This window comes from Callithrix jacchus, chromosome 1 (assembly GCF_049354715.1).
Source record: "Callithrix jacchus isolate 240 chromosome 1, calJac240_pri, whole genome shotgun sequence".
In the NCBI taxonomy this organism is placed as follows: Eukaryota; Metazoa; Chordata; class Mammalia; order Primates; family Cebidae; genus Callithrix; species Callithrix jacchus.
Window position 1 is genome coordinate 29,363,481 of NC_133502.1, and position 17,690 is coordinate 29,381,170.

At 53.8% G+C, this 17,690-nt stretch overlaps 1 protein-coding gene across 6 annotated transcripts in view; it reads right to left on the reverse strand.

Annotated features, from left to right (window-relative positions):
• The window catches only part of C1H13orf46 (chromosome 1 C13orf46 homolog), a 24,336-nt gene continuing 6,646 nt past the window's right edge, over positions 1–17,690 (reverse strand). For 2 of the 6 annotated variants that reach the window (XM_035294988.3, XM_009007824.6), the window contains exons 5-8: positions 17,307–17,354; positions 15,312–15,379; positions 8,877–8,956; positions 8,532–8,776 (exon numbers count right to left, since the gene is read on the reverse strand). In XM_035294988.3, the coding sequence (XP_035150879.1) occupies positions 8,890–8,956; positions 15,312–15,379; positions 17,307–17,354 (183 nt within the window). In that variant the 3' untranslated portion in view covers positions 8,532–8,776; positions 8,877–8,889. Of the gene's footprint in view, positions 2,086–2,194; positions 4,044–4,380; positions 4,505–8,531; positions 8,777–8,876; positions 8,957–15,311; positions 15,380–17,306; positions 17,355–17,690 lie in introns of those variants that run through there. The other 4 variants (XR_013522268.1, XM_078337921.1, XM_035294974.3 and 1 more) reach the window with 4 other exon arrangements.

Genomic DNA, 17,690 nt, shown 5'->3' on the forward strand with positions numbered 1-17,690 from the left:
ACACAGGCTGATTGTATGTAAAGCACTTTCCTGAGTCCTGGGAGTCATTCTAGTGAATTTGAGGGGGATGTAAGGATCCCCAAATCTGCGGTTCTCAGGAGCAGTGCGGGTTGCCTAGGGAGCCCGTGTGCAGCTGTCAACAGAAGACCCACAAACCTTCAGGGTCTGTGATCCTCCAGGCAGTCAGTGTGAGAAGAGTGTGTGACTCCCCAAAAGGGCTTTTGAGATGAAGACGATTAAGAAGAAATGGGCCCAGGAGTGCCCTCTGGCTTCCTCTCTTTACCTAAAGCAGGCACAGATTTACAAAGACAAAGGGCGTTCTACCCTCCTGCAGGGAGAACAAAGGCTGGGCCCTGAAGACAGCGTGAGGCCCTCACACCCGCAGCTGGCTCTCCAGGCTGTGCTCCCTGCAGCTGGTTCAATGGACAGGCTGTGCTCCCCACAGATGGCTCAATGGATGGGCTGTGCTCCCCCCAGATGGCTCCATGGGCTGTACTCCCCAGCCTCTGCCAGTCCTGCGCCCCAACTGGCCCACAGAGACCGAAGTCTTCTCTGCCGTCTTGGCACTTCCTAAAAACGTGCTGTTCTCTGTTGAAGATGCTGTGTCTCTGGAATTCAAAGCTGGCTCTGTGAGAGCTGTGTTCTTGGGTGTCTGTGCATCTGTGAAACATGCGTGTTAATGACCTGTTTTTCTGCTGTCAGCCTGTCTTTTGTAACAGGGTCTCTTCCAACTACAAACCTATGGGGATTATTGCCCCCCTACAATTGCACTGAATTGCAGGATGCCCTGGTCAGGGAACCGAAGCTGTAATGAGGTAACTGCCTTGGCGTGGCCATCACCAGACTGACCAGGTGCGGCTGAGGATGAGGTGCTGCAGCCAGAGGGGTGGAGGCCAGCAGGCAGCCATTTCCACCTCCCGGAGCCCAAAGGAGCCGCCCTTCGAGAAAGGATAGTCGTGTGCAGAGGGCTGAGCTGGGAGGCACCTCCTCCCCTCAGACCTTAGGATTAAGCCACCCCTTGTCCCTGGAAGGGCCCGAGCTGGGTGGGCGGATGTGTGTCCTCACACATGCCTGCCGCATGCTGCCTCCTATGCTGGGGCGGGGGCAGCAGACTTTGGGCCTGAACAATGAACAATGGAGAGGCCATTGTTCATAGTGAGTCCCCCCGCAGCCACCCATTCAGATGACACCAAGAGAGACCTCAGAGTGTCTGTGGGCATCAGACCGATGCCTGGTTCCCACTGTCTGCCCGCCTCATCCTCAGGAGGGCTGGAAGGGAGGAGGATATGGGCTGCTGACTGCCTCAGCTTCAGGCCTTTCCAGCGGCACCTGGGCAGGGGCAGCCGGTGAAACCACCTTTGCCAAAATTATGACAGTGAGAGAAATCTGACGTAACCAACCTCATCCTGCTCTGAGCCGCGAAGGTGCCCTCGTCATTCCTGGGCAGGGCTGAGCTAACCCCAGGGGAATTTATAGTTTAGCAACGAAACTAAGATGACAAAAAACCCTCTTCTAGCTTTTGTAAAACTAACACATTAGCCACAGGATTTGAAACTAAGGCTCAGGGGCCACGCAGCCAGAAGCCACAGATCCGGACCTCCCCATGAGGCACCTATGAGTGCATCACTGCCGTGTGTTCTAGGTGGTTTTCAAACCTGCAGTCTGATGGACCAGCTGGAGCCACCCAGACCAGTAAACGAGGTCTGCAATCCCACCCCGGGCTGAAGACAGCAAGAAGGACCCGCTTCCACCCACCAGGACTTCATCCCTGGCCCGACCAGTCAGCCTGCTCCATTCCCCAGCCCCCGCCACAAAACTGCCCTTGAAAAACCCTCATCTCCGAGCCTTCCAGGAGGCTGGTCTGAGTAGCGACTCCGTCCCCTGCGTGGCCAGCCTTGTTCCTTACACGCCTTCCATCCCGCAGCCCCTGGGTCTCGGCGAACGTGCCTTTTCCCTGCAGCCCTCAGGGAGAAGCTGCGGGCCACAGCACCCACAGCAGAGAGTCCAGGAGTCACTGCCACATTCGTGCGTCTGAGCATTTGACAAACACTGGCAGCTGAAGAGATCCTTCTACTTCACAGCAACCTGTGAGCAGCCAGAAGCCAGGAAATCACATTTTCCCAGTTATTTATTTAGAAAAACTATGACAGGTTCATGCCAAACAGACTCACACCCAGACCGTTACAGAACTTACACCCGAGCTGGGGAGGCCGTGCCCCTCAGCCAGTCGCAGGGATGTCCCAGGAAGACAGGTCTCCATGGAGCAGGAGCTCCACTCTCGGCACTGAGGGTCTCTTGGGAAAGTCAGGTCCCTGCTCCGCTTCCTGGAATCTGTGTTCCTGTGGTCACCTCTAGAAGGGAACACAGGACACGTTGCCCAGCCAGGCAGTTCTCAGAGGCCCAGGAGGGGCAGGCTATTCCCACTGGCTCACGGGGCTCACAGCTGGCTGGGGACGCAGCGCCTCCCTCGCAAGGGATCAGGGGTCAGCTTACATAAGTCAGGGGTCAATGGTCACCACAGGTGGGACAGGGGCCACTTTGGGATCAGGGATCAACTTTGATGGGGCAGAGGTCACCTTAGTTGCAGGTGGGAGGGGAGGAGAAGGGCTTTGGGGGCACCTGAAACAGTGAAGGAGGCAGGTGTCCTGGGATGGAGCCGTGGCTTCAGCAGAGGGGCTTTGGGGTTTGCCCCGAGGGAAAATGAAAACACCTCGTATTGTGGACCCCCCTGTGGGGCCAGCAGGGGCTTGGGGCAGGTAAGAGGGGCATCAAAGAACAGCCAGGGCCCCTCTCCCAAAAGCTGGGGAAGGCATGGCCTCCCAGGAACAGCTCAGCTGAGAAGAAAGAGAAGTGAGTGCGGACATCGCCCCTGCCTCAGGGACCTCGGTGCTCCCATCTGTGGAGTGTGGTCATCGCCCCGGCCTTGGGGACCTCGGGGCTCCCATCTGTGGAATGTGGTCATTGCCCCGGCCTCAGGGACCTCGGTGCTCCCATCTGTGGAGTGGGGTTCCATCCCCTTGCCTCCCCCTCTAGGTGTTCAGGGCCAGGAGGGCTGAGTCCTGCCTCTCCACAAGGCGGCTTGTCTCTGTCCCCAGGAGTCTGCTTCCACACTGCCCTTTTCAGAACTGGACACAGAGTTGTACCTTGGAGCCCTGAGCCTTGTGGCTGGCCCTGGACCCCACCCCCTGTGACCAGGAAGGGGCCAAACCATGCGTCGTGTCCCAAAGAACCACGGGTGATGGAAGGAGAGACCCAGAGACTCTCAGGGGTTACCAGTTAGGGTTCCTCCAAGGGATCCTCGATCACCCTTCTCGTTGCCTGTGGGCTCCAACCCAGCACAGCCCAGGTGCCTCTGCCCCTGTGTGAACCAGGGCTGCCCCCGACTCTCCTGCAGGGCTCTGGGCAGCTTTCTCCCACAGCTGGGTGTGGGGTTTAGCATGAGCAGCGCCAGATGGAGACTTGGGAGAGAACCCCTCCCTCTCCAGGGCACGGGGGCCCTGCTGTCTCTGGTGAACTCTGCACCCCCCAAGGCTTTCGGAACCAGAGTCAGAGAGAAGACCCTGTGTCCCAGCAGGGCCTCCCTCCCCCCGGGGTCCTTGGGCCCCATGACATCCTTGGCGCCGAGGAGGCTTGGGAAGGCCAGGCATTCAGAGGATCCCAGGATGTCCACAGCTGGGGGGGTTTGCTCTTTTCGGATTTTGTGGGGTCACGTGGGAAGGACACGGGGGTGATTTCCACACCATTTGCAGCCCAGGGGCTGCCTGTGCTTGTGTTTTCCCACGGGGCTGTCTAGGCTGAGGCCTCTGGGGTGGGGGTGTCTGCATCCTTGCAGGCACAGGGTCCTGGTGTGGGAAGGTCCAGCCCCACGTGACCCCAACCACCTGCCCCGACAGCGACCGGCCTGTTGTGCACCTGTGGGTGATCCCTCCAGGGAACACTGATCAGGGGAGGGTGTGGCAACCCCATCCTCCTGGCTTGGATCTCCGTGGCTGTGGTTCCCAGCATGGAAATGGCTTGAGTACCGTGGCTCCCATGAGGTGGTGCTGTTGGCCAGGGAGGAAAGAAGGGCAAGGGGGTGCCTGGGGGCCAGGGTGGAGCCAGGCAGGCCTTTGCTTGTGGAGGACAGGTAGCCGACAGTGCTGCCTCCTCGAGGGAGAGACTGGCTGGGTGTCCAGACCTCAAGACCGAAAGGTAAAGAGCTGCCCAGCCTGGTCCAGGCCCCAGTGCCAGCCCGCAAGGCTGCACTCACCACCCCCAGAGCCTCCTCCAGGCCCCAGCGCCAGCCCCCGAGGCTGCGCTCACCACCCCCAGGGCCTCCTCCAGGCCCCAGCGCCCGCCCCTAGGGCTGCACTCACCACCCCCAGAGTCTCCTCCAGGCCCCAGCGCCTGCCCCTAGGGCTGCACTCACTCCCCACTGATCCTGTGCCTCTTCCAGGCCCCACCGTAACCACTTTCAGGCATCACCAGGCCATGTGCTACAGTCCTCCAGTTGTGTTTCCAGTGCCTGGAAAGAGTGGTGCCTATTTGAAACTCCGTGGAGAGAGGTGCTGAACTTAACAGTCTATGCCACCTGGGGACTGCCAGCACCTGCTGCTCTGTTCAGCACTCGGGACAGGGCCTGGCACGGGGCCAGCGGACAGCTTGAAGGCCGCTCGGGATAGAATGAAGCTAATGAAAAGCTGCAGGCAACGCGACCCCACTCTGGAAAGCCAATCTACATCCGTCTCTGTAAACGGCACCGTCTGTATGCATGGGACAAATGCCTGTTCCCACGTGGAGGCATCTAAACCCAGAGAAAAGCCTGGAAGGAACGTGATCTTTCCAGCAGCCCCCAGGGAACCAGGATGCAGAACTGCGACTAGCCCTTTCCCACCTCACCAGCAGGGAAAACGCACAGAACCCTTGGCAGGGTTGGGGGTGGCACTGCATAGAAGAGGCTACGGTGTTTGGGGCCAGGCAGGGACACAGCCAAGGTGTGGCCTGTGTGGCTGCTGCTCTGCCTGCACAGGGCTGGGCTGCAAGGGGGCCACCATGGAGGCACAGGTGCCACGTGGAGCTGGGTGGTCTCCCCCCAGCCCAGGAGGGCTCTGATGGCCTCGCTCACTTACTGGAGTCTGCACAGGTCTGGGGCCAGTGGGGACTGAGGATGAACTTGAGTCGGGCTGGGCCTGGGGCAACAGGGGCCGCCCCCCGGGACTACTGGCCAGCCCTAGGAAGCCAAGGCGGCAACCACACCCTGTGGAACTGAGGGCCAAGGGCAGCCTCCTTCCAGGGGAAGTCTGGGTTCCCACCCCTCCTGGATATCGTCACCAGCTGATTTGCTGAGCTCAGGGCTGCGTGTCTACAGAGGTGTCCTGCCCTGGGCCCCTGCCTGGTTCATTCCAGTGACCCCAGCACTGCTGTTTGAGCCTCCCAGCCCAGCAGGCTGGGCAGCAGCAGGAACGCGCTCATCCGTGCTGGGCGTGATGGCCAGGCAGGGGCAGCCCCAGGCCTCAGCATCAGCCACATGGCAGGAGATGCTCTCTGGCTCTGCGGTGTGTAGACCCGTTTCCTGAGGGATGTCTCCTGCTCCCCAAGTCTCCAAGGCCCTGCCTTATACCCTCTCCCCAGCTAAGATGGGGCTTGGCCTCACTGCTCACCATTCTGGACACTGACTGCTGCTGCCAAGACCCTCTGAGCTCAGTTCCCACTGAGCCCCTCCCCAGACCTCCGGCCTGGCATGAGGGCAGCCCCATTCCTTGGGTGTGTGCCTGCTGAGTGAACAGCTTGCTCTGGACCTACCCACTTCTCTGATAGGAGTTGGGGGCTAAGCCAGGCAGCCACTCACATCCCACAGGGCATGTGCCTACTCTGTGGGAATCTCCCTGTGGGTAGGAAGGTGTGAGCTGGGCCTGGCAGCCCTGGAGAATCAAGGCTAGGAGGAGCAGCACGTGGAATTTTTCCCCTTGTGGTAACAATACCCACTCCGGAGTCCCGGGAGTCAGCCCTTCCCACCCCAGCACTAGCCCCAGTTAGCTCTTCCTTAGATATTGTGACATGCCCCCCGCAACCCCGCCAGAGGGTGGAGGAGGAACAGAATTACCCTGGGTTTGAGTAAATAATAGGTTCAGAGCTCAGCAGAAGTCAAAGGTGTGTCTGACTCTGAAAGGCTCCTAGTCTAATGCCTAAGCCACCACCAAGCTTCCGCGTCTACAGAGCCGTGCTCCCTGTCCTAGAGGCCGCTGCACCTGGAACCAGGCCAGCCACACAAACTCACACTGATGCTTGCTCTGTGGGGAGGGTGCTGGGAACCACCCGGCAGAGCTGTCGCCTCCTGCCCCACCACGGGGACAAACCAGCCCTCTTTCTGGAAGCTTCTCTGGGGGCCTTTCTTGTTGGCACAATCAGAGGCCGAAGCTGAGTCACACCCAACTGCCTGGCAGCCAGGATGGGACACGTGGCACCTTTGCCTCACGGTGGGACATATGGCCCCGCCTGGCTTCCCCAGCCCCTCTGTGTGGCCACGTGGAGGCTTTGCTTCATGGTTGGGGGAGTAGGGGAGGGGGGCCTCAGGGCCACACCCACCCAGTGTCTGGGGAACGGTGACTCTGGGGCTGCCAGACACCTATTATTTGTGGTGTCTTTCAGTCAATGGTGGGTACTGGCTTCGGGGAGCTCCCCTTTCTCTTCAGCCTGGAAAGCGCCCCACTTTGGTCAGAGAAATCTACCCAGGCAGCAAGCTCTGTGTGGCGTGCAGCTCCCTGAAAAGGGCTCCTCCCTTGCTGGCTGATGGGCAGAGCTCACACTCTGTGAGCCTCTGTATTCTCATCTGCACCACAGGGATGGCCCCCACAGGTCCCCACAGGAATTGGCACCTGTGGCCTCTGACCTCTGGGGGGCTCAGAGACACCTGGATCAGAGATGGTGCAGGTCACCTTCCTGTGCCCTCCTGTGCATGCGTGTGGTGTGAGCATGTGTGCACATATGTGCTGCATACATGTGACTATGCATGTATGTGTGATGCATACATGACTATGCACATGTGTGCAGGTGTGCTGTGTACGTGCAAATATGCATGTGTGTGAACCTGTGTGCTGCATGCACATGACTACATGCATATTTAGGTACTACAGCACACACACATGTATATGAGGGTGCATACATATGAATATACATGTGCGTGCACGTGTGATGTGTACATATGACCATGTGTGGGTGTGTTGTGTACATATGAATATACGTGTGTTCAGAAGTGTGTGATGTGTACATGACTATGCATGTGTGCACGTGTGCTGTGTACATGACTGCACACGTGTGTGCTGTGTACATGACTGTGTGCACGTGTGCTGCATACAAATGAATATGCATGTGTGTGTACATGTGCTATATACATATGAACGCGTGTGGATGTGTGCTGTGTACATATGAATATGCATGCGTGTGCATGTGTGCTACATGCATATGACCGTGCACGTGTGTGGCGTGTGTATATAAATATGCATGTGTGTGCACATGTGTTGTGTACATATAACTGCATATGTGTGCACGTGTGGCGTACATGACTGCACGTGTGTGCTGTGTAAATATGACTGTACATATTTACATGACTGTACAAATTTACATATTTACATCACATGCTTGTGCACAAGCGTGTGATGTGTACATGACTATGCATGTGTGTGTGCTGTGTACCTATGACTATGCATGTGTGTGCATGTGTGTTGTGTACATATGACTGCATGTGTGTGCATGTGTGCTCTGTACATATGAATATGCATGTGTGTGTGCTGTGTACATGGCTGTGTGTGTGTGCTGTGTACATATAAATATCCATGTGTGTGCACGTGTGTGCTGTGTACCTATGAATATCCATGTGTGTGCATGTGTGTGTGTGCTGTGTACCTATGAATATCCGTGTGTGTGTTGTGTACATGGCTGTGTGTGCATGTGTGCTGTGTACATGGCTTGTGTGCATGTGTGTGCTGTGTACATATGAATATGCTTGTGTGTGCATGTGTGCTATGTAAATGTGAATATGCATGTGTGTGCTGTGTGCATGACTGCACACGTGTGTGCTGTGTACATATGACTATGCATGCATGTGTGTCTGAGCGAGAGAGCTCTGGGTGGGTTCTGGTGAAACTCATCTTACAGGCATGTCCTGGAGCCCCCACACTCCCAGGAGGACTCCCTCTCCTGTGAGTGGGGAGCATGTGGCTCCCTCCAGGGACAAATCCTTGTGCCAGCATGGTGGTCTCTGTTGCTCTCGTGGTCATGGCTGAGGCCGTGTCCACTGTGCTCCTGGCTCCTGCAGGAGCGCCAGCGACACAGCAGATGCTCCGTCCATCCTTCCTGGTGGAGTACGGGATGCAGCACACCCAACTGGTCTGCGCCCTGCACCTCCCATCCCGACTGGTGGGGTGCTTCCAGGAGCTGCAATTCACACGAGGCCCACAAAGGGCTGAGCCTCCCTGTGTTCGAGGGGCCTCTGCCCCTGCCCAGCAAGCCACAGAGCAAGAGGCCAGAGCAGGAAGGGGCCAGAAACCCTCCCGCTGGTGGAGAGGAAGAGCCGCATCTTCCCCTGCTCATTTATTGCTTTTTAAGATCACATCATCATTCTCCCAATGGGTAGTGGGTTTCAGGCATGGCTCACACCTGGCGTGGTCATTGGCACCTGCTGTTGCTCGGGGCTGGTGTGATCTTTAACCCAAAGGCACTGTCTGTGCGCTCACTCCTCCCAGGCAGGGCCAGTTCCACAAGAAGAAAACAGGAACCTCAGTGCGTGTCGGAGAAGGCTCTTGGGTGGCAAGTGGGCAGCCTGGTCACCCTCTGTCCCACCTCCTGCCCCCCAGCCCATCCACACACCACCTCCCTCCTCTTCACCAAGCTCTGAGCACCTTCTCCTGGGCGCTAGGCACTCTCCTTTGCCCTCTTCCTGGTGGAGTACAGGATGCAGCACATCCAGCTGGTCTGTGTCCTGTAGGCCAAGAGGAGGGCAGGTGGGTGAGAAAAGGTCCTGACCTGGCACTGGGCCACAGGCACCCGAGAGCAGCACCCCCAACCCCCAGCATGCTGGCCGATCTCCCCTGCACCTCGGTAGGGGCCTCATTTCATCATGCCCTGGAGGGCTGTGGTGAGTGGCAATTGAGAAGCCTGGTTTGCTGGTTTCTGCTTGAGACCTGAGGATGCACGGGTCTCCAGAATGATGTGTGAAGACAAAACAGTACAGAGCACATGGGCCCCTGTCCCCATCTGGAGCCACGTTGTTTAGATCAGTGACGTGGGTCTATGCCTTTTCCTGCACACGATGTCTGCTGTGATTTGTGATTACGCCTCTGTCATCTACAGCCAGACAAGCTCTCGCACCCAAACCTTGATGTGATCCTGCCCATGCCAAGCCCCCGACGCCTGTCTGGAAACCGTGAATGGAAACGGTGTGGGCAACGGACAGACAGCTCCCGGGCGACACCTCAGTGCACAGTCCTCGTGAGACTGCCATGTAAAATGAACTTTTGCAAAGCTTGATTCTTCTTCCTCAATTGGCAATCATGGTGCCCATGGAGGGACTCCGAGCAGACTGCCCAGGGCTGCCTGGGACACCACAGGGACCCGGCACCTTGGCCCCAGCACAGGCCCTTGGGGCCTCCCTGGCCCCTGCACAGCTGCAAGTGGTGGGGTCTCTCCTGGGTCCTCTGGGGTCTCTCCTGGGTCTCTGCAAGGTCCTCCTGGGTCTCCTTAAAGCATGCCAAGCTTTCTACGGCTGTTGCTAGCCCATTCTTTTGCTTATTTTAAACCAATGAGGAAATTATATCAAGGAAAATTGGGAGCTCAAATGGCAACCTGCTGGGATGGAGGCAGCGTGTGGATTTGTCCGAGGTCTCCGTCTCTCTTTATGCTGAGGGAAAATGACTGGCAATTTTAAAAAGAAGTGTAGGAAAGGCAGGAAGTACAAGGTCCTCAGAATGGTCTGTAAAACTGTGATCAAGTTTATGGAAAGAATTGTGTGTGTGTTTAAGTCAGCGGTGATGAAAAGGTAATTATTTATATGTCTTTCTAAAGACTGAGGTTAGATATTAAATATACATTAATACAAAACTAAAGATTGGTCCCTATGTCACCAGTTTCCTTGGAGTACTGCTTTGCTCTTAAGGAAACTGCAGGAGGTTCTGGTTTTTAACTCTGAAGTCGTCTCTTTCTGAAACTGCTCAGACCCACATCTCAGAAGCTCAGCTTCCACTGTTCCCTGCGACGTGCGCTTTGCAGGAGAAATGCGGCCTCAGCTCTTTCTCCCCTTGAGAACTTTCTCCTTCAAATGTTTGGCCAAGTAGCCTTTTCCTGCGGTTTTAACTCTGCTGTTGTAACTTGAAGCTAAACGTGTGTCCTGAGGGCTGGGAAAAGCAGCGTTTTCCTCAAGGGCAGCTCAAATCTCTACACCTGGCTTTTCTCACTATGTCTGGTTGTTCAGCATAATCAGGAAACTTCTCATGCTGTTACCAAGAGTGACGTATTCCCCGGCTCAAGGCCCCCGTTTCCCTGTTTACTGTCGTCTGTAGTCATGTGCGCACCCACAGCCCTGGACACACTCGAGGTTCCACTCGTCGGGTCTGACTCCAGGTTCTCCGCATGGGCTTCCCTCAAAGAGGCACAACCGCACTGCACATTTTTCTGTGCCTTTTAGTAACGGTCTTAAAAACAAAGATTTTACATTTTATCAAGATAATTTCTGTATCATCTTTATCATGTTTTGATGACTTAAGACAACTGAGCATTAAAAGGGTTTTGGTTTCGACAGCGATGACTTTCCTGAATTGCCTGTGAGGCCTTTTGATAATTACTCTGGTTAAATGAATATTGTTTTAAAATGACCTGTGATTCTGTTGGATTGTTTTGAACCTTTTGACATCTGCAGATTTCCACAGAATCAAAATCCTACATAAAGTCTTTTTGGGTTAAACACTTGGATTTGGTACAATTGTCTGGGTAGCATCATCACATGATAAATGATTCTAAATCTTCTGTCAGGTATATTGACGAGCATATTGATATAAATGTTCTAGAGTTAAATACATTCACTAAAATGTAATACATTACCCTTTATAATTTTGATAATCTTCAATCTGACATGTATATGGGCATGTTATCAGTGTGAATATTCTAAAGAGTACATAAAATTTATAGGTGCCTGACAGCCCTGATGTGACACAGTCAGTCATAATTCTGGTTGTTTTCTTATAATGTTATGTGTAATAGAAATAACTATTTTCTTGTTGGTTACAAGCTTTAAGTTTTAACTGAGGCTGGTCTAAAGTTTTAAATCTGTAGTCATTGTTCTGAATTATTCTCTGTAAACATTTATGATCAGTTCTAGTCCAAAATTGCTTTTTATGGAAAGGACCCCAAAAAAGATGGGTATAAAAAGGTGGGAAAAATTGAAAGTAAAATTAATGAAAGAATATTCAAAAGTGGTTCCAATTTTATTGATTAGTTATCAGGTCTTTTCAAATCTGTAGTAACTGTGATGCTGTGAAGTGTGCAGAGCTCTGTGTGTGTCGTGTGTCTCCTCTGATTGTGAAGTGTGCAGAGCTCTGTGTGTGTCGTGTGTCTCCTCTGATTGTGAAGTGTGCAGAGCTGTGTGTGTCGTGTCTCCTCTGATTGTGAAGTGTGCAGAGCTCTGTGTGTCATGTGTCTCCTCTGATTGTGAAGTGTGCAGAGCTCTGTGTGTGTTGTGTCTCCTCAGATTGTGAAGTGTGCAGAGCTCTGTGTGTCGTGTGTCTCCTCTGATTGTGAAGTGTGCAGAGCTCTGTGTGTGTCGTGTGTCTCCTCTGATTGTGAAGTGTGCAGAGCTCTGTGTGTCGTGTGTCTCCTCTGATTGTGAAGTGTGCAGAGCTCTGTGTGTGTTGTGTGTCTCCTCTGATTGTGAAGTGTGCAGAGCTCTGTGTGTGTCGTGTGTCTCCTCTGATTGTGAAGTGTGCAGAGCTCTGTGTGTGACGTGTCTCCTCTGATTGTGAAGTGTGCAGAACTCTGTGTGTGACGTGTCTCCTCTGATTGTGAAGTGTGCAGAACTCTGTGTGTGACGTGTCTCCTCTGAGTGTGAAGTGTGCAGAGCTCTGTGTGTGTTGTGTGTCTCCTCTGATTGTGAAGTGTGCAGAGCTCTGTGTGTGACGTGTGTCTCCTCTGATTCTGTGAAGTGTGAAGAGCTCTGTGTGACGTGTGACTCCTCTGATGCTGTGAAGTGTGCAGAGCTCTGTGTGTCCTGTGCCTCCTCTGATTGTGAAGTGTGCAGAGCTCTGTGTGTGTCCTGTGTCTCCTCTGATTCTGTGAAGTGTGAAGTGCTCTGTGTGTGTTGTGTGTCTCCTCTGATTGTGAAGTGTGCAGAGCTCTGTGTGTGACGTGTGTCTCCTCTGATTCTGTGAAGTGTGAAGAGCTCTGTGTGACGTGTGACTCCTCTGATGCTGTGAAGTGTGCAGAGCTCTGTGTGTCCTGTGCCTCCTCTGATTCTGTGAAGTGTGCAGAGCTCTGTGTGTGTCCTGTGCCTCCTCTGATTCTGTGAAGTGTGCAGAGCTGTGTGTGTCGTGTGACTCCTCTGATGCTGTGAAGTGTGCAGAGCTCTGTGTGTGATGTGTGACTCCTCTGATGCTGTGAAGTGTGCAGAGCTCTGTGTGTGACGTGTGACTCCTCTGATGCTGTGAAGTGTGCAGAGCTCTGTGTGTGACGTGTGACTCCTCTGATGCTGTGAAGTGTGCAGAGCTCTGTGTGTGACGTGTGTCTCCTCTGATTCTGTGAAGTGTGAAGTGCTCTGTGTGTGTTGTGTGTCTCCTCTGATTCTGTGAAGTGTGCAGAGCTCTGTGTGTCGTGTGTCTCCTCTGATTCTGTGAAGTGTGCAGAGCTGTGTGTGTCGTGTGTCTCCTCTGATTCTGTGAAGTGTGCAGAGCTCTGTGTGTCGTGTGTCTCCTCTGATGCTGTGAAGTGTGCAGAGCTCTGTGTGTCCTGTGCCTCCTCTGATTCTGTGAAGTGTGCAGAGCTGTGTGTGTCCTGTGCCTCCTCTGATTCTGTGAAGTGTGCAGAGCTGTGTGTGTCCTGTGCCTCCTCTGATTCTGTGAAGTGTGCAGAGCTGTGTGTGTCGTGTGACTCCTCTGATGCTGTGAAGTGTGCAGAGCTCTGTGTGTGACGTGTGTCTCCTCTGATGCTGTGAAGTGTGCAGAGCTCTGTGTGTGACGTGTGTCTCCTCTGATTCTGTGAAGTGTGAAGTGCTCTGTGTGTGTTGTGTGTCTCCTCTGATTCTGTGAAGTGTGCAGAGCTGTGTGTGTCGTGTGTCTCCTCTGATTCTGTGAATTGTGCAGAGCTCTGTGTGTCGTGTGTCTCCTCTGATGCTGTGAAGTGTGCAGAGCTCTGTGTGTCCTGTGCCTCCTCTGATTCTGTGAAGTGTGCAGAGCTCTGTGTGTGTCCTGTGCCTCCTCTGATTCTGTGAAGTGTGCAGAGCTCTGTGTGTGTCCTGTGCCTCCTCTGATTCTGTGAAGTGTGCAGAGCTGTGTGTGTGTCGTGTGTCTCCTCTGATGCTGTGAAGTGTGCAGAGCTCTGTGTGTGACGTGTGTCTCCTCTGATGCTGTGAAGTGTGCAGAGCTCTGTGTGTGACGTGTGTCTCCTCTGATGCTGTGAAGTGTGCAGAGCTCTGTGTGACGTGTGTCTCCTCTGATTCTGTGAAGTGTGAAGTGCTCTGTGTGTGTTGTGTGTTTCCTCTGATTCTGTGAAGTGTGCAGAGCTGTGTGTGTCGTGTGTCTCCTCTGATTCTGTGAAGTGTGCAGAGCTCTGTGTGTCCTGTGCCTCCTCTGATTCTGTGAAGTGTGCAGAGCTCTGTGTGTGTCCTGTGCCTCCTCTGATTCTGTGAAGTGTGCAGAGCTGTGTGTGTCGTGTGACTCCTCTGATGCTGTGAAGTGTGCAGAGCTCTGTGTGTGACGTGTGACTCCTCTGATTCTGTGAAGTGTGCAGTGCTCTGTGTGATCTATAGTTTCTCTGTACCAGTCCTGGGGACATGTCATGTTGGGGTCAGGAAAAGGCAGCACTAGGAAAAAGAAAATCCCGATCATTCCAATTGAAAAGGAGATGCAGCCTGTGAAAGCATTTTCCAGTGAACATCGAGTGTGCCCCCCGTCCTCAGCAGTGGCCCCCCGTCCTCAACCATGGCCCCTGTCCTCAGCGTCTAAATTCAAATGCTTCCATGTGTCTTCTTTTTTTAGATGGAGTCTCATTCTGTGTGACCAGGCTGGAGTGCAGTGGCGCGATCTCAGCTCACTGCAACTTTCACCTCCCGGGTTCAAGCAATTCTCCTGTCTCAGCCTCCTGAGTAGCTGGGATTACAGGCATGTGCCACCACCCGGCTAATTATTTCTGTACTTTTAGTAGAGACGGGGTTTCACCGTGTTCGCCTCGATCTCCTGACCTTGTGATCTGCCCACCTTGGCCTCCCACAGTGCTGCGGTGATTTTTAAACATTTCTGTCTGTTGTGCTATACATCATTATTTCAATTATTTTAAATGAATGGTTAAAATGTTAACTGAAAAAGGTTTAGTATCACATGTCTGTTTTACAAAGCAAACAAAGCAATTCATCCTTTAAAAAAATCTGTAACGTATCAAAATACTGATAAACTGTTAATTCTGAGTGGTCGGCATTTGAACAGTGTTTCTTTTGCATTTTCTGTGTTGTTTAAAATAGAACACTATAGGTCCGTGAGCCCCTTCAGTGGTCCAGGCGCACGTGTCTTTCCCTCCCCACACCCATCCTCATGGCTGAGGGTCTCAGGGCCTTGGGAAGTCTGGGAGCTTCCCTGGCCCTACACAGCATCCACCCTGGGGATACAGGTTGTCACCTCCAAGGCTGCCTGACCCCAGCTACAGGGCCTGAGCCATGTCGAGAGAGGGGTCTGCTTGGCTGTGACACCAGCCATGTGTGCAGCTCCCCCTACACCCCACCTGCAGGACCCAAGTCGGCAGCCCAAAGCCTACACAGGAGAAGCCAGTACCATGCACTTGTCCCCTCTCCACTCCCCTTTCCTCTCATCAGGCCGTTTTCCTGGCTGGTGGGTAGCAGGTGGCCTGGTTGTGGAGTGAGGTGGGCATCGTGAAGTTTGTCCTGGAGCCCTTGGCAGGTCTGACGCCCTGTCGCCTGCCTTCAGCCCCTCAGGCTCGGTAGGTGCTGAGCCTTGGCAGCACCCAAGGAGAGGAAGGAGGGCACCTGGGCTTGTCTCTGCCCACCACAGGCAAGGCACGGTGGGCGTGCCAGAAACCGCAGTGGAGGGAAAGTCCTCCTGTCCCCCCAGTGTGAGCCCACTCACTCATCTTCTGAGGGATCTCCCACATCCATCTGGGATGGCTTCTCTTCTTTCTTGGCATCGGTGACCACCTGTGGGGAGTGGAGATGTCTAAGGGCTGGGAGTGTCAGCCACAGGCACCGAGGTGCTGCAGCCTGTGGACCTGCTGGAGGGTCAGGCCAGGGCAGAGGCTGCCCAGTCAGATGACCTCCCATCAGGCAGAGCTCTCTGTTGACCACACATTTCCAGTTACGGGCACCTGACCAAGGAACTGAACCCTTGATGTGGGCCTGGCTCCTGGACTATAGACCAGGCCTGGCCTGTCAGCCCGTGTGTGCCACTGGCTGGCCCCCCTTGAGTTCTTAGAACTTAAGTGCACCATGAATGGCCTTGTTGGGGGTTAATAATGGGCGCCCTCTGCCTTGTGGCGTGCTCTGAGGGAAAAAGGGAGAGAAGGTACAGTCTGGAAAACAAATGACCCCCAGGAAGAAGCTTAAACTTGCCAAGAAAGAACTTCAAGAAACTTCCAAAATGATGACTGCTCACTACAGCAAAGAAATGGAGGAACACAGCCCAGATATCTGTGTTGGAAGGGTCCAGACAGGCCATTAAGTCAGCCTCCTCTTTTTACAGATAAGGATGAGGATGATGGTGGGGATGATGCTGATGCTGATGGGGATGACAGCAATGATGACGACGATGATAGTAATTATAATGGTGGTGAGAGTGATGGCAATAATGACGATGATGTGGTAACGATGGTGACAACGGTGATTATGATGGTGACGGTGATGATGGTGATGGTGGTGATGATGCTGATGCTGATGGGGATGACATCAATGATGATGACGATGATAGTAATTATAATGGTGGTGAAAGTGATGGCAATAATGACGGTGATGTGATAACGATGGTGACAACGGTGATTATAATGATGGTGGTGGTGATGGTGGTGGTGGTGATGGTGGTGATGATGGTGGTGGTGATGACGGTGGTGATGATGGTGGTGGTGATGACGGTGGTGATGGGATGATGATGGTGGTGGTGATAATTATGGTGATGATGATTATAATGGTGATGATGGTGATGGCGGTTATGGTGGTGATGATGGTGGTGGTGATGATGGATGATGATGATGGTGATGGTGGTTGTGATGATGATGGTGGTTATGGTGGTGATGATGATGGTGATGGTGGTGATGACAGTGGTGATGATGATGGTGATGGTGCTGGTGATGATGATGGTGATGATGATTATAATGGTGGTGATGATGGTGATGATGGTAATGATGATGGTGGTGATGGTGATGGTGATGGGGATGATGGTGGTGGTGATGGTGATGTGATGATGGTGGTGGTGATGATGATAGTGACAATGATGTTTATAGGGATGATGTTGATGGTGGTGATAATGATGGTGATGACTGCGACATGATAATGACATTTTGGTGGTGATGATAGTTGTGGTGGTCATGGTGATCATATCCTCCACTAAAGCTTCCCTGGGTATGAGGCACTGCTCTGAGAGCTTTCCCAAACAACCCTGGGAGGTGGATAGTAATATGATTCTTATTTTATAGAGGAGACAAGTGAGGCACAGGGAAGTATGATGAGCTGTTTGAGCATTCACTGACAGAGCCACACATCTACCAAGGCCCAGTTTCTGAACTTCCAGACCTGGGCCCTTTTCCCCACCCCAACATGATTCCACAAGAGGTTCTGAGGACCCTCAGGAACCCTGCAGGTTAACCCAGGGCCCAGAGTCTCTGATAGTGCTGAAGTGTGAGTGAGTTGAAGTGTGGGAGGGTAAGGAAGAGGCAAGGGTGTCCTCAAGCCACTCAAGACCAATTCTCAGCGTCATGGAGCTCTCCTGGAGCTGCTGGCCCAGGTCTCTGCCTCCCCCTCCAACACACACCCATGTGGGGCAAGCTCCCAGAGAAGCCTCCAAGGCCCTGCCAGGCAGCACGGGCCCTTTCCTCGTGACTTTGGCCCTGCTTGTCTAGGGGGTTTTCATCTTTACCTCCTCTGCATGGTCTCCCAGATCAATCTCCACAAACACAGACGATTTCTGCAAATGGAAACCAGAGAGGTATGGATGGCAGGCTTGGGTGAGCTGGGAGGAATGTCGATTTCCTGGGAGAAGCAGTGACTCCTGGCCCTTGGGGCAGCCAGGGCGGACCCTGGTGATGACCATCAGGACCCCAGAACCTGGCAATGCTGAACAGGGGCTCCTGGGATGCTGGGCAGAGCTGATGGCAGTGTGGACTGTGAGGTGCCCACAGCTAGCTCTGGCAGTAGAGCTGGAGGAGGGATATGGCTTTCCCACCCCTCCCCACCTAACCTCCATGAGGGCCCTGTGACCCCAGAGGGTCTCCTCCACCCTCACCCTCTGAGAACTGGGGCC